General features: G+C 35.6%; 1 protein-coding gene across 2 annotated transcripts in view; it reads left to right on the top strand.

Moving 5' to 3' along the window:
• LOC129361775 (glypican-5-like) overlaps positions 1 to 17,793 on the top strand; it is an 85,573-nt gene that overhangs the window by 55,469 nt on the left and 12,311 nt on the right. For both annotated transcript variants that reach the window (XM_055032853.1, XM_055032851.1), the window contains 2 exons: positions 2,658 to 2,778; positions 12,815 to 12,953. In XM_055032853.1, coding sequence (XP_054888828.1) covers positions 2,658 to 2,778; positions 12,815 to 12,953 — 260 coding nt within the window. The remainder of the gene's footprint in view (positions 1 to 2,657; positions 2,779 to 12,814; positions 12,954 to 17,793) is intronic.

Here is a 17,793-nt window from a genome sequence, read left to right as displayed (position 1 = left end):
AAATAGCACCGGCTTGTGAAAATGTGCGGTCAGGAAAATGCTTTAAATAAACAGCAGCATGAAAAGCTTCTAACATGTAAATAGCAGTTTCTGCAGCAGATGCTTTCATTCTACCAATGAAAATTACACACATAAAATCACACATAACTAGCTTCACTTACAGACCTTTGATTGACTATCAATCAGTGTTGTTATGACAAAAAATGTGATGTTTACTACCAGTTACCTTTGTGCAGAAGAACATGTGGTAGTTGCCTTCCATCACAGTTTCATTCAACTGGACATGAGGTCAGCTGCAGGCATTGATCCATTTCATGCATTACTCCAGACTCCATTTGGGTTTTGGAAATGTAATAAATTGTATTCCTCCCCCTACAGGCTCTGGGGGCATGTAGGGTCCCCCACTGATAATGATGGACCATGATTTCTTATTACTTTTCTACAAAATCTCTATGACCGCAGGGCTTTAACGATGATGAACACAGATATTCCGACTATCTGTACTATCTAACAAACTGTCTTATCTTGTGACAATGAACATGCACAAGCCGATCTTACGTCACTGGCTGCTGACTCAGCTAACGATACATCCGGTTTTCGAAAGGTGGTACTGACAAGTAGACTTACCCTTACACGGCACTGAACATAGCTAGCCCAGCTTGATGAGCTATGGTTTATCTGACGATATGTGCCATCTCGTCAGCGATGTTCAGTTTCTCCAGATTAGGGGTGCGAACTTTGGCTGAATTTGCGAAGTTTACAATGGGACTGTCTATTCATGTGGTGTTCCTCAACAACCTAACCAACATAAAAGCATGTTCCAACAGGAAAACAATAACAAACACAGATCCAATCTGGTTTTAGGATGGATGAAGTTGAATGACATCATTGATACAACTCACAATCTCTATAAACCACGTTTAAATACACCCACTTTTTTTTTTTTAACCAAAGGCATAACTCTATGAAAAGTACACATGAAAATATTCAGAATCAGGATAATGAGGCGCAAGTTTACTTTGCTGTCTCCCCACTGCACTTTGAAGATGTATATTTGATTTTGATTTCTGCTTCAAACACAAAAAGCATTCCTGCAGGCCTTTAAGAGATCAAGAGAGTTCAGTTTGAAGTTGAAAACAGGGAGCGGAGGTCACTGCTACTGTGTGCTCTAAGCAGAGTGAAGATCCAGACAAAGCAGCCTTTAAGAGTGTGTGTTAATGGGGCATTCAGCAATGACTGTTACATTTTCACCAAAAGGAGCCAGAGAGTCATGAGTCAAATGTAATACATGTGTAGGTAATCATTTGCAATGTCTGCTGACACTTAACATTTGACTTGAGGAGAGAAATGAGCAGAATGTTGTTTTGTTAAAGTAAGGCAGAGTGTGTAAAAATTTAAGCATTTAATTGCTGTTGCTGAAGACTGATCTGTGCCATAAACCGCTGGATTATACTGTTTAGCACACTAAATTTCCTATGAAGTAATTATTCCGGGATATCCTGCTGCATCATTTGTCATGTCCCTTATGTGCTATCAAGTATTACTCCAATGAAATGTGGTTAGCCTAACACTGTGCCAGACTCACCATGAAACATCTTTTTCTCTCTCTAATATCCAGTCTGATGTGATAATTTTCAGTACTGTCATCGTGAGCCAAGCCAAGAGACAGACATGCATACACTCCCAAACCCACAGATGTTTGATTTTACATTTTATTATTTTATTTTGTGGAGTGATGCTGGAAGACTATTGATTGTTTCCATCCTGAAAAGGCTTGCAGTTGGCAGCAATAAGAGCTTTAGCTGTTGTCAAAACAGAGATACGGTTATCTGTGTGTGTGCATGCCTTGGGAGACTTGGAATTCAGCTTTCCAAATCCACTAAAGTAAATCAAGCAGTTCATTCAGGAATAAATAATAAAAAGGAACAATGGGATGTAAAGTTAATGTGCAGCTTGACAGGGTTAAGAGGGGTGATTTTTATTGGCCCGATCAGTAAAGTGCCATTTCAGCAAGTTGATAGAGCGCAGACCTCATCAACACATTGCTCAGATCACAAGCCACAAATTCTCAGGTTCAGCACTTTTATGATTTCCTCCACTCAAATTTGCATGAATACATAGATGTGTGAGTAAGCACAACCACAAACTCATGTCATACCTATAAACATGTCTGTATAAACACACCAACTATAGCCATCAATAATCGCTTTATCACCGAAGCACTGCTGCTGGAAGCATCAATTGATTCAGTGTCAGTACCTGTCAATCCCTTAATGTCTTTTAAGTTCACAAATAATTTATATTATTATATAAATCTCTAAATAATTCAGACAACGTTACATACAGGGACTTAACATACAGGGAAGGTCGTTCATAAAGCAATGTGTTTGCTTTATGAATTTGCTGTCGTTTCGTTCCCACTGCTTGCCTTATTTCTGTACTGGATTCATAGAGCATATTGCTGGAAACACATCCAAAACACTAATCCATTCTGGAGTGTAGAGTAAGGGGAGTAATTTCCAAAGCCTGTGCAGTTTTTCTCTTTTTAACAACTTGCATTCCTTTAACTGATCCATTCATAAATAAGACACTGATTGATTTTTAAAGTAAGTAAGTAAGTAATAATAATCTTGCTGATTTTATATTTCTTCCCCCAGCTATCTCGATAGAATCGTCAAAAATGGTCTGCATGCCCAGAGGCAAAACCCAGAGGTCAAAGTTCGCACCATGGATCCTACTATTGCTGAATTCAAGAAAAGGCTGGAGCACTTCAACCAGGTAGGAGACTGTTGTCTTACCACTCGGACATCTGACAATGGCGATTGTCTTTTTCCTCAAAAGTAAGCATATGTGTTTCATCCTGGTAATACAAGGATTGACGTAGGGGTGTCACTGAAGAATACAGATACTTTTACTATTTGAGCTTTATGCTGCTGAATAAATACGACTCTTTTCAGCATCAAGAGTTACCTATCATTACAAATAGTATTAGCAGTAAACAATTATGGAATCCATTTATCCTTGTTTTAAATACTTTTTAGATCCATGTTACACAGAGAAATGCCGATCTACTGAATTATCTTTGTCATTTTCACTTGAATGACAGACTTGTTTTCTGAACAGACCAAAATCAAACATAAATGAAAAGGATTTTGAGGGAAAAGGAAACCCTGACAAAAAAGTGGAATTACTGTAGAAAAAAAAAGGAAAGAGATGAGAGGGAAGAGCAAAAGGTCAAGAATGAGTGACAGATAGGCATAGATGACACAAGCAGCTTCAAAGTGACACTGTTTGTCATGTAGATGGGGCTTAGAGCTGAAAAGGACCAAGAAGAAAAGGCCCATTTCAGAGCTTCCCTAGAGGCCATTTGAGGAGACAAACGGACAAGGATTTTGTTCCCCTTTGCCTGACTGCCCTTTTGTTGCCCTTGAAATTATGCCTACAAATAGTATCAGTCACTGCCCACTCTATATCTGTAGATCTCTCTTTCTTTTCCCTTATTTTACTTTGCTTATGTCTGTTTGATTGTTCATGCTTCTACTACATCAAAGAAACCTTGTCTTGTGTGTTCTCATTTGTCTTTGTTTCTCCCTGTTACTGAGCCTCTCTGTTGCGCTTATTTGAACTGATATCATCATGATTCTTTCTATCTGCTGTCTTTCTCTTACCTTTATCTCAGTCCTTTTTTAAAATTTTTTTCACAAATGCTTTTTTTTCCTGTTCTTGTATCACTCATATCTCCCTGTCCGCCTGTCAAACTGTCTGCCTGTCTGCCACTGACAGCTCAAGATCACTTCTGTTAAACTTCAGCATCCTGTTGTGCATTGCAGCTGTCAAGTACCTTGTTGTCATGGAAACTATGCAGAGTTGAGCAGGTGTCCCATTAACATTTAGAGAGTTGAAGAGTGTACCTTGAATCCAGACCAAGTGACAGAGCTTTGCAGAGTTTTATGGCTATTTCAGATAAAAGGATAGGATCATGCAATTATGCAGGTTTAAGCAAAACTACAGTTACATGTGTACATAATGGTAAGGCTTGCCAATATAATAAATAATAATTAAATGCTTATCAAAATACTACTTCTGCTACTGTTGATAGTACTTACTAAAATCAAACAAGTTGATTTGTACTTTTTGTGTTGTACTGCGGCTTACTTCTAGCATTTCCCACATAACAGATCAAAGGCATTTTGTTCTGAATTAGATCCTCATTCAACAGAATTAGTTAATACCATTACACTCTCATAATGTAACCGAGAAGCTTTGAGACAAGCTTCCTTTTTTTTTTTTTTACTGTCACTGTTCACCTCTTGTCCTGAATTTCACTTTAGAACTGCAAGTGAAGCTATTTGACAGTTTAACTAAATTTTAGAATATGGTGTAATTTCCATAGTGTCTTTCATTGCTACATTCTTTAAAGACAATGGGTGTTTTTAAATTGTTGAAAGACTCGCTAATGTTCTCTGAATAATTTGTCTCCAATAGGCATATGCTGACCAGGATTTTTGTATAAATGGAATACACATTCAGCTAAGCTTTCAGCAAGATGTACTGGAGAGCTGTATTGGACATCGCCTATTAGTCGCTATGTGATGCACTGTGTCCAGAAAACCATTTTATTCCAATGCAGGACGAATAGAAATCTGTCACAAAAATATTAGCAGCCCCATCATTTATTATCAGTCATATCTATTAAATACAATTTAAAATAAAGCAGAGAAAACTGATGTTTGATCAATAAATTCTCTGTGATACAAATCTATAAACAGTTTGGTTTCTGTCAGTTCTGTCAAGACGCAAAAAAGGGCAATTTTCCCTTGTACTGGTCAAGTGTTTTATTTTAAATATGTTGCAGGAGCCGTAGTTTGATGACTGTTATAAATATCACCACGTTTTACGAACAGAGGGAATTAGTTCAGTTTTTGTTGCGTGTTTAAACTTTAATAATTGCAGCGGCTACAGTGTGCCGCATTAAAGGTGCAATAAAGCTGATAAACAGGTGAGGAACAAAACTAGACAAAACCATTTATATTCTGCTTTTTTTTTTTTGCTCTCTGTGTTGGCATCACCCTACACGTGGACCCGTTACCACGGCAACCGACAGACAACAGCTCAATGAGCAGATAAAGCAGAGATAACATTCAATCCTATCAGGGGCATCAATACCAAAGACAAATATTTCCCACACAAATACGTATGCAAAAACCCCAAAATAGAACATTCAATCTGTTACATTATGTTGTCAGGCCTGATGTCTATATTGTCATTATTAATATATTTTCACCTGAATACAGCAGTGGTTGATTTAAACACCTGCTCTACTGATGACTCGGTGTGCGGGTCGTCCTCTGGTTCCGTTTTAGTGCTAACGGAACCAGAACACACTGAACTGCGCAGCACATGATAAGGATAAGGTTATCAAAGTCAATCGCAGGCTAACAACAGATATTTTGGTCCCTTCAGTTTCTACAGAACAGGACAGATTCAAAGCGTGTCAATAAAAATATCCTCCATATCATTTCACCGACAACACAGCCTGAAACATTGAGGCAAGGCGAAATGGACCACATTTTCACATGAGCTATGCCAAATTTTCTTTTCAATATCTGAATGTTCAGCTGAAATGAAGACTTACCATAACAGGCAACATTTCCCACACTGTTATTGTCCTAAATTGTTGGGACAATAGCGTTGCTTTAAGGAGTTTTCTTTTTTATGTGTACAACAAATTGTGTCAGCTGTGGTTGTTTTAAAGATGGAATGGACTGATTCAGCATTTGAGCAAGCAAAGGAATTTGTGTACTTAGTGAAGAGACTGGTCAATGCATAAAACAGATGGCAAAGTAGGAGTTCAATTAATTATGGCATTTTTCTTGATTAAGCACTAACAATCTAGTATTGATGCGGACTATTCCAGCACTTGCTGGAAGCTTTGTTATTTTAGCAATAATCTCCTCTTGCCATATTTGAGTTTTGTTCATTTCTGAGGAGTAATGTAGAATTAACTGAAATGCAGGCCTGACTAAACAATATCAAAACTGACAAAAACATAATTGCAGGGAAAAATGGCATTTAAAAAGAACATTTTAATTTACTGTAATAGTCTATTATTTTATTTTGAAACCCCTCATTAGTCATCATACAAAGATTCTTTCCTTCTTGAGTGGGAGAACAAAAATAACTGTACACAATACACTGCAAATTTGTTGTACCAGAACATAAAGTTTGTATTGTCTGCTTGTTCTTTCGTGGTTTTGTATAATCATTGGTCCCATTTGTCTTGTTTTTGGCCCAGTAACAGTCTGACATTTATATAGTGTACCCCACCTCTCATTTGATGACAGATGGGATAGGCAGGTTTGCAAGTTGAATGATGGCAATATGTTTTCACAGGTTGTGTTTACTTTCAAGGCCTGTTTATCTATTTAATTTTATAGTTTCAGTGTACAGATTGTTCCCTCAGCTGATTGTAGCTGCTCGAATGACTGAGTTTCAATGCTGTGTCCTTGAACTGTAATTCCAAGTTCCACAATACAACATAAAGTTTATAAAATGGTCTGAACTGAACAGTGTCATTGAAAAAACCTTGAAAGGACAGAGGAAGAAAAGCAAGAAGAGATGTTTTCTTGCAGTGCTCTCTGTTTGTTATATAAACAAAAAAATCTGCTGAGATATCACATACTTTTACCTCAAATTTATCAATATAGTTATGCATATGCACAGAGAAGAGTTTGAGTGCAGTTTATACATAAAAAGACAGACAGTACAAGTGTCAGTTTCTCACAGTGATTGTGTGATGTGCTTGACAGCTTTATGTGGTGAATGCAGAAAAACGCCACTGCAAATCCGCAATTTTTTTTTTCTGAAACTCGAACCTATAAATGACATCCTAACAGAAAAAAAAACAACACATGCACACAAATGTCAAACCTAATGTTAAATTGTTCTATAAAAGGATCTATTTACCAAGTCAGATCAGAATCCACCCATGTTTATCTCCCCTGACTATCTTCTTTATTTCACTATCTTCTCTGCCTGGACAATAAATGTTGTGTAATGCACGTTTGATTAATAGCATTACGTCCAGCTGTTTATGGGTGTGGACCCTTTAAAAATGCTCATTTCGTTCTCATGAGGTCAGAACATTTGTGAATGTGCAAAACCATTTATTTTCTAAATAGAATGTGACACGCAGACTCACAGATTAACATCAACATGTACAAACCCAGACAGTATCATTAAAAAAAATAGCGGAAGTCGGGATAACTGAAAAGCCGGAGCACCGCTTTGAGGATTTTCTTGAAAATACAGAGCATAAAATTGAAATTGAGAGAAATATTTTGGGTGATTGGTTAGGCTGGCTACTGCTTTGCTGTCCTACTTAACAAACAGCTCAATGAGATACCAAACTGGAGAAGCTTCCTTTGAGATCAATCATCTTAGCAATCAAATATACTTCATTGTGTTTCTGTTCTGATTCCAGTGCTATTTAGCAAAAAACAATAATATATTTTTTGACTTTAGCAATAAATGGATTTTTATGTCTTAGTCTAAGGGGGTTTGAGCTGTAAAGCATTACTGGGGCCCAGGGATGAAGAAAGAGCCTGGAGTTAGCTGGCAGCATGTCACAGGGAGGGGACAAATTCTTTCCACTTGAAAAAGATGATGAACATGGTCTTCACAGGAGCTCTGCTTCTTTTTTGCTGCTGCTGTGGCAACAATACAGTAACAGGTCTGGCTACACAGTCCTGTGTTTTTGCCTGGCAACCAAACTTTATGAAGCCAGACTGTAATTTGATCATAACATTTTTTTACAACTGTAATTTAATGCAAAGCTTCTAAATATCCCACCAGATGTGACTTTTTTGCCTCATTTTTGGGTTACCAACTCATCATTAAAAAAGGAAGTCTGCAGTGATGCAGGGGTAAAGCGCATGATCCATGTGCTTTACCCTGAGGCCGTCTAGAGGTCTCACAGACGACTGAGGCCTCTATGCGGTCATCACAGTTTTGAGTGCCGGCTTGTTGACCTTTGCCGCATATCCTCCCCTTCTCTCACAGCCCACTTCCATACTGACACGTTGTCAAATAAAGCCCACTAGAGTCAAAGAATCCTTGAAAAATGAATGAATTAGTAAAAATAATAAAGTAAGTCTTCTCATCTAGAAAACCTAAAACTTGCTAGTGGTGGCTCATAGCTATGAAAATCTAATTTGCTTGTCAAGAATTTGATTATTTTGAGTTGAACTGGCCCTAAATTATTTTAAAATTCACAATACCAATTGTTACCTCATTGCCAACATCTCATGCCAGCAACAACAAAATCTGTTGCTGAGGGACAAACATTCAGAATCAGCAGCGGGCACCACTAATTAAAACGTTAATTGTATTAACCCTAAAAAAATAATGTTCACCATTTACCAATGGTGGTAATTGTTCACCATTGGTAAACAATTACCAAGTTAGCAAAAATACTAAAGAGAAAAAAATAGCTTTGCATAAGAATATCAAAAGCTGCAAGCTTTAAAACAAGTATTTTCAAGGGTCATCATGTCAGCTGCTCATCCGCTTTGAGCTGATTTGGAGATGTTGGCAGCTTTTAGAAAATATCTAAGTTAAGGTAAATTCACGACAACATTGTTTCATGTCTTGAAACAAGGACGATCAATGATAATGCACTAGCATTTCCAAAAAATCTGAAAATATTAATGACTAATATTACAACACAGATTAATAGACTTACCTATGCACATACTCTCTTGGCATGTACGAGCTCACATTTTCACATGCACCAATTATGCCTGTTGCCTGAATGAGAAACTGACAGACTGTATTACCCATCAGGTAATTGTTCGCATTTTAAAACATGTGTGCATAGTTAAGTTTCAATATAACAAATCTTGTTATTACAACACATTTTGACATAGCAAGGTTTGTTGCCGAGATCTAAATGTAGGACTTTAATTTGGAGATGAAAGTTAAAAAGTGCACCCAAAAAGTTACATATTTTTTAAGTTGAGTTATCAGAAAGTAATTTAAGAAATTCTAAATTTTTGAATCTGTGCTGGAATAAAATACATATTTTCATAATTATTGCAAAGAGTTTTATGCCTTTGTTGCTTCTATTGTTTCAAAGAATCTCAAAAAAGAGAATTTGTTTTAAAGGACTTAAGATCCAATTTATTGGCAGTGGAAAAGTAGGTTACTTTTTTCTTTTGGTGGCAACTGAAATATTGAAATTACATGCATTGTGAAAGTTGCTCTCATGAATCCTGCATGTGGGCTGATTATTACCATTATAATGGGCATTCCTGGCAAATGATCTCAAGTGATACCTTGTCAGAGCCGCTTTTTAAACTATTTAAATTGTTTCCCTTGGAGGACAAGTGAAACTCAGTTTGATGTGTGAAATATTTCATGTTCCCAGGAACGCAAAAGCAGTCTCATATTTTCTCACAATTTTTGTCATCAAAGCAGTTGTTGAAACATGCTCACAAAAAATGCAACTACCAACTGTTGTCTATCATTCACCGACTGTAAGTCCAAGCTTATTATGATACACATGCATTGTACACACACACATAATATGCTTCAGCGAGTCTCTGAAAGGTGCAGGGTGTGACTCATTCATTGCTGTGTATGAGTCACGAGTGTTATAGAAGGTCACAGCCAATAAGGTGTCACTAGCAGTTAATAACACAATCAGCTTGTGCTAGCATGTCGAGGAGGGGTGTGTTGATCTGCTATTGTTTAAAATTTGGTTATGCATTTCACTAGTTTCATTATAGTATTTCTATGGTCTGATTTTGGGACATTTCTATTTTAGATTTATCTTGCACTGAAAATATAAACCAATTTGCTTATATTGAAATAAATATTCTTTACTTCTTTACCAAATATTCTTTACCTTTGATGAATCAGTAAATAAAAAATATATATTAATATAGATTATTATCTTTTAGGAAACATATCCTATATAAAACACATTTATTAATTTAATTAAAATAATTTCAGATCTAACTCTGCCAAAGGTATGAATAAAACAGTATTTACCATAAAACAATAGTGTGTTTTATGGTAAATGTTTTGACAGCCATTTTTCTCTTCTGTTCCCTATAGATTATTTTTACTATTCTGTCTTTCTTGAAGTTTCATCAGCCAATGACCTTAATAAAGACTTGTATTTTAAATCATTTGTAGAGAATCAGATGACATCAATAATAGATTATTTTTACCGTCTTTTACCAAAACCATATTTTTCCATTTTGGAGTAGGAGTCCTTGTTTGCAGATTTGCATATTGTTAGACTTCCCAGTGAAATTCAAACTAGATTTAAATATAAACTTTTCTACCTCTTTTAGATACAGATTTGATCAAACTTTAAGGCCCGTTAAAAATGGCAGTAATTTACATTTTTCACTGTTAGATCTAAAAAAGATTCTAAATACAACTCAACAATTCAGCTGTTTCAACGACAGAAAGCTTTCTTGTTACTCCCAGTAAAGGGTCATGACATTGTGGATACTTGAGAGAATATAACACTAAGTCCACATTTTTGCAAAGATTTGGCCTTTTGAATAGATTTAAACTTTTGATCAGGTGATGAACAGCCTATTTCAGTTTAATGGTGGTTTGCAATAAATTGCTCCCTCACATTTCTTCGTTTTATATTGTGAAGCTATATCTTAGAATCTTCTGTAGTTTCAAAAATTTGAATTCTTCCCATTTTTCAACTGGTATTAAAATATGTGAGTAGGAGTGCATATTCTGAAAGCAAGTGATTTTTCCTTCCAGCGCAAGCTTTTTTGTGGATGCGTGCAGCAATTTATCCTTTGAAGCTCTAAAGCCCTATCATCCTCTGACTGAAGAATAATTCTAAGAAAGAGAGGGAGAATTAGTTAGCAAACTATTTCATCAAGTCTTTTGAAAATATCTCAATTCTCCTGAGATGCCAGAGTAATGAAAGGTTAGAATTTCTTTTTTCATACACTTTTCTCCTGGATCCATATCATCTTACATAACTGGAAGCACCTGTCAAATGACGTAGTTTGACAGTATTACATACTGTTGAAAGTATAAGCTTTTCTCTTTCCCATGGATCCACTTTTTTTGTTTGTTTTTACAATTTACCTTCATGTCAAACATTGTATTATTTGTAGGACAATCCTACTTTGTCAGTTAACTCTTTTAAAATAATGCTCTGTCATGTTACTGAGGTAGTGAGTATGTAAATTATTTTCTAAATTTTTATAAAAATGGAAATAAGTGCTAAACATATTGTAATTTTTTCATGTTGTTTTAGATATAAACAACGTCTTTATGAGAAGTCAAGATAGGTCATAGATTTCACCATCATTATTCTCTGGATGAGATGTTTTTCATCTTTCTTTTAGGGGATGTTTTCTCACTACATATTTATCTGGGCGTTGAAATATTTTGATTGGCTTTGTTTCATTTTCCCATGCCTTTTATTGAAATTTCAATTGGCTGTCTAACATTAGAAACATACACACAAGGTCTGCTGTTAATAACAGGCTATGATATCTGTCATTGTTATTTTATTTTAAACACAGAATATTAGTTCACAATTTCTAAAGAGTCAAAATATGCCCAGAATACCAACCCTTAAACAAAACTTGGTCTCTTGGTTTTGATCAAATACTGCACATGCATTAAACCTGCTGATCTTGTTCCATAATTGTACTTTGTATAACTTCTAAAAACTACTTTAGTATGAACCACTGTATAGGTTTTGTTGTAAGGAATTTAACAGATAACCATTAGAGCAGGTGCATAAGTCTGGTGTCAAAGATATTTGTCATCCCTCAACGCTAATTACTTTTTACATTCATTACAATCGTCTATCAACCTGGTTTTAGTCAATATGTCTTCTGTTTGAATCTCTTTTATGGTGCAATAATAGTGCATATGAATGGAGATGAGAACAACATAGCATCAAAAACGTGTTTGTGATTTCATACATTCAATGAGTTGAATTCATTACGTTTTTTGCCACTATCCCTCAGGTAGAACAAATCCCCTTATAAAGTATGGAATGATATGGCAACAAACACAAATATGATGTGTACAGAAAAGACAGTTTTTACTATTTTTGTTTAAGTAAATGTTTTTCTAGAAACAGTCTTGGACAAAAAATGGAACACATAATCCTACCCCCTAAGGCCTTTTGCCATTGTGCACCACCCATGTTGATCTACCCCAGGATATTTTGAGCTCTAGCCAACATTTACAAGACTTGATATGTCGAAGCAGAGTAGGTCATGTTTCATCTTGAAATGTTTCACAAGAAAACTAACAAACATAATTCTTTCCTTTCTGACACGCACCGTGCTAAACTTAAAGTATCATACAAGTTCCAATTTCAAAATATTATTTATTGTAAGGCTTGAGGTTGTCAATGAGGTTGACAACACCCATTTTACTGTCTCTTCCCTGCTGTTCACTTTCTTATTACTCTCGCCCTCACAATAAGAAAATTGAGTTTTGCCTGTCTTGTCTCTTCACACTAAGTCGATCATATTTTCTAAACCATTTCACTATCTTAACCTACTTAAGATAGTGTATTTTGTCCTTTCTAATTATGCATGCTTTATATTGATGTTCATATTGTAATTAATTTAAAAAAAACATTAGATTTGTTCTTTTAAATATTTGCACAATATTGGTCATTTGAATCAACATATCATAGCAAACTGTTTATTCACTAATTCTGTGAATAGTGTTGCAACTTTTTTTTAGTTTTTATGAAAATGTATCTCTTCTATGTTTTTCTTTGTATTATTTGTTTCCATAGGAAACCCAGGAGAAGTTTCCAAATCTTAATGAAATTGAGGTCTGGGAGGAAGTGGGCAGTGGGGAAGAGCAAGGAAGCACCGCAGACTGTGATGATGAAGATGGTTGCCAAAGCTCAGGAGATGGTGACGAACAAAACTGTAAGTCACATATTAAGCTGGGCGTATGCCACCTCAACGACCACATACTAATAAGAATTCTCCAATTTTTATATTCCACATGATATCCAGAGTCTGTTGAGTTAAAGTTTAAATTGTCACTATCATACTTGACTTTTTTCAACCTTCTTTTCTTGACATTATGTAATCAATCAAGACTTTACTTTGAACATAGTCAGCCCAGATATCTTTCTGAGCACCGACACAAACATGCTTATAGTGAAGAAGATGTGAGGTCAATTGCTAACTTTGAGAATATTCACTCAGTCTCCTAAAGATTTCATACTGTGTGGACTCTGGGGAGATCAGTCGTTAAAATCAAGAGATCTGGAAAAAAAAAACTAAATGCCTCAGTCATGGTATATTCACAACTTAGTTGTACTTACTGTATCCATGCAATACAATGGATACAATTCTGTTGTATCCATCCATAGATGTATCTATTGTGTCCATAGATAAATACATCTATTTATCTAGATGTATTTGTGTCCATAGATAAATACATCTGTGGACACAATAAATACATCTATGGATACAATGGCAAACAAGATGTTTTGTTATGAACAACTAAATCTTCTGATATTGATCAATTTGCCTGCTGTTACAGTTTATCCTAAATAAGCTCCACAAATCCAAGTGAAAAGTTATAAATCTGAAAAAAAATATATATTTTTTTTGAGTATCAACTTTTCTTCTCTTTGGAATGTAGTTTATTTATTTAAACTACATTCACAATATGTTTCACAATATGAAGCATGTGGATTCAATGCAGTACTTGTAGTAGGTACTCTACATATATTGAAAAATGGTAAAGCAGTGACTATTAGGGCCATTTACTGCATATTAATTTCACTCAATTTAAGAGTTGAAGATGACCCTCGGGACAAAAGTGGCCTTTCTTCTCTGGGTCCTGAAGCCTGGACAGCATAACCTGTGTCCAGATGGGATCCAGAAAAATGAACAGCATCTAAAAGAGTTAAGACAAGCGGACCTGGAGGATGGGGGTCTGTTTTTATAAAGCATGCAATGATCTCAGTGAAAGGGTTTCAGTCAAAAAGCAACACTGTTTCATGTTTTTGTAAGACTCTTAATTGGTTACTAGTGTTTCAAACTAAAATATTTTGGATGTACAAAGTGAATAGATGTTCGCTTTTAATATTAGAAATCATGTCAGAAAAGAAATCATGTTTGGTGCAATCATGTCAGAAATCATGTCTGTTGCTTGGTTAAGTTGTAAGTTACATACTCTGGGGATTTTGGCTGTGGTAGATGTCCAGGTTATAAGGAAGATTAACCATCTTCTGTCGTATTAAACAGAGGACTTCATTATAAGTTAATGAACAGCTCTAATCAGCAGAGAACAGACTTAATTTATCACCCATCACTCAGAAAGGATGGAACTGCTCCTTGCCAAATGTTATGTCTCCAGATGTGTAACCTGAATGTATAACACAAATCTCTACTGCAGCTTCCAGGTGTGATATCTACAATAACTAAATCCAGTGTGTGTGTTGGATCCAGCAGTTTACAGTTTGGAAACATTGCAGATTTCCTTAGAGAAAAGTTGAACAATTTCTAGATTTGTTAAGGAGGCCAGCAGTCGCTTGCTCTGCCATAGAGTGAATAAGATGTTCAGCCCTCAGAACATGCAGGACAAGTTTAAGAAAACAGAATGTTCATATAATTAAACTCAAGACTTCCAGTAACAAATCTCCATGAGCATGGCCTACTGTTTTTTTTTTTTCTTGAAGAAAGTGCACTCTCACTGTATTACTGTATTGCATGTTTGATCTTGGCTGTGATCTTGCTCCTCTTGCCAAGGGACATACTGGTCTACTTTCTGTGCCAGTTAAACAAGGTCTGGTCATGTACAAACTGCCATTGCAAAAAATCATGTACAAAGGGGATAAATCAGCATATCTTTAATGAACCATATTATCCCTCTTCTCTGGGGCTATGACTGCCTCCTCTGTACTACATTTTCTGGCGTGACCGAGGCTTATTAACCACATTAGCCTTGGGATCATTTATGAAGCTGCTTCCAAAAGGGCTATTCAGTAGCTCATTAACACATTAATCTCCAAAATATTTCTCTTTATCCTCTCGACCACTATCTTTCTATTAGGGAAAGGGATGCTTCAAATCTTGACAGATCAAGATGTTTTTCTGCCTTTTCTGATAGGACCAATAGTGTGGTCTGGGGTTCTAGTAGTTTTTTTTTTTTTTTTTTTTCCCTCCAGGTTTCTTCAGCAAGTTTGCAAAAAAGACAGCCAGAATCTCCCAGAGATTCCAGGCAATATACAAATAATATGTCCCCATCCACAGGGGAAAGTTTTTTCTTTTTATTTTTTCTTTTCTTTTATTTTTTTGTTTTAATGGGGGAAGTTTTTTCACCTGGAACCGTTTTTGGCGGCCCAAATATATTTATATATATAATATTTTTATGTGAAAACTTCACCCTTGCATATTCATGTGAGCAGTAAAAATGTCTTTTTTGTGAAAATGCCGATGTGTTTGTTTCTAACCTGACTTATAACCCCAAATGCTCCATATGCTACAGAGCACAATGGCAGATAATATGTTTGTGGTGAGCTTTTTGCAGCACCTACAAAAGCTTCTACAAAAGCAAAACTTGAATAGAAAGACATATTATCAAAATTTTGAACAGGAAAATATTATACTTGCTGTGAATGTTTTGGAATTAAGCCTACTTTACAGAAATGTTGGCTTGTTTACACATTAACCTATGTTTCCCCCAGGCATTGCATTTGCACAAATCCTGGTCTTAGTTATTCAGACATATGCTCCCCTCGATCGACTTCCTCCAGATGGCGTATTAAAAAAGGAAAAGAAGAAAGAACAGAGCTGTGATGCACATGCCAAAATGCTACAGATAAGCAGAATGGCAGACAACCAGAGATAACAGATCTATTAGAAATTTCATAAACTAAAATGATGTCCTACCCAAGATACATTTACTTATCTGAATAAATGTTTCATAAGTTTTATGTCAATACTATAGGACTTGTGTGGGGTTTGAGAAGTCTTTTGAACAAGTATGTAAATGGCAAAGCTGGTTATGCATCACATAAGAGGAAAGGAAGTAAACAGGGGACTGAACTTAAGATTTATGCTCTGCATTATTATATGAATCAGTCAACCTTGAAAACACCATTTTCCTTTGGTAACTAGCAACATCTGCCAGGACAGTCTGTTTATGATGAAATTGAATAGCAAGAAAATGCACATATTAATGGAAGGTGATACATCTGAAAAGCAACAAAGGACAATGCATGCGTTCTAGTAATTAATTAGTTTCTGTGTCAACCCCTTACTAATACACATGTGAATTCAGATACACTTAATACTGTCTGAAGACAAATTAGCAAAGTATTTGATACAAAGTATTCATTCTATATTTTGACATTTTACAGCCAGAAATGTTGCTAAATTACTCGTATTTACACAAAATAAAGCTTAATGAAGTCGAAGAAAAATTATGTTGTTTTTTCGACCATGGCATGAATTCAGGGATTCAGCTTTACTCGGAGGCCCAAAAACAAAATCTGTCCAAGCAAATGTATTATAAAGCTGATTTTTAATACATATTTGATTTCAGTATAAATACAGCTGTTCTATGAAGGCCTCAGAGGTTTGCTAAACAGAAGCTGCCAAGAGGCCCAAGATAATTCAGGAAGAGCTCCAGAGATAAAGCACTCGTGGGAGAATCTGATGACAGCTCTTAGTCATATGTCAGCCACAGGACTGGCCTTTTGAAAAAGTGGTAAAAAAAAACAACAAAAAAAACAATCTTGTTGAAAAAAATGCTTTGCAAGTCATGTTTGTAATTTAAAGACACAAAAAGGAGGCACCAAACATGCAGAACACGTTCTTCTGCTCAGACGAGACCAAAACAGAACTTTTGCAAAAACACCATGTTTAATATAAAACTAAACTTGCCTTTCACAAAATAAATAAATAAATATTCAGGTGAAACATCTGGTGACAACTTCATGCTATGAGGATTACTGTGAATCCCCACAGCATGGTGATTTGATAGAAGGATGAAAGAAGCTAAATACAGGACTATAATGGAAAAAAAAGAGTTAACTACAAAAGACTTAAGGCAAAGGTAGGCTTTTATTTTTAAGCGTTTTTTTTTTTGTTGTTGTTTTTTTGTAATGCAAATGATGAAATCATGTATTTTTCCCATTTCACTCTTTCAAATAAATCAATATATTTTGTTGATCTCAGAGGGAAATTTGTTTGCGATGATCTATCACTTTAAATCCATAATAAACAACAAAGTTTGTGGTTGCAGTGATACAAAGTGAGGTAAGGCTCAAGAGGTGAATACTTTTGCAAGCCACAGTATTTATTTTATTTTGATGTCGATATCAATATTCACCATTGTGTGTGTAAAACACACAAATCCCTAAAGACGACACAGTTATTGACCAAGTCATGGAACGACTTGGTTCAACTTACACCTCTATAACAAAATAATCACAAGTTCAGAACAGCCTGGCGAAAACAAGAACACATCTGCCTTTTGTTTTAGAAAAGTTACAACAGAAAGTGGAGATTAGGTTGGAAGTACCCAGTGTCACAGCCATACATAAGGTGGAGATAAAAACATCACAGACGTGCAAACAATGCAGAACTAATACCATACAGCTTTTTGACTTGATACCACATCAAAATAAGCAATTCTGAAAAGAAGGTACAGCTAAATGAGACAGAAAAGGATAAAAATTAGAGAACAAAAATTCAGTGTATAAATCAATGACTCAATCTACCGTGAGAGAGAAGGTTTAGGAAC

The sequence above is a fragment of the Poeciliopsis prolifica genome, unplaced genomic scaffold, assembly GCF_027474105.1.
Source record: "Poeciliopsis prolifica strain line A6 unplaced genomic scaffold, Auburn_PproV2 SCAFFOLD008, whole genome shotgun sequence".
NCBI classification, from domain to species: domain Eukaryota; kingdom Metazoa; phylum Chordata; class Actinopteri; order Cyprinodontiformes; family Poeciliidae; genus Poeciliopsis; species Poeciliopsis prolifica.
The sequence above is the reverse complement of the archived record's forward strand: the minus strand, read 5'-3'. Positions and strand labels throughout refer to the sequence as shown.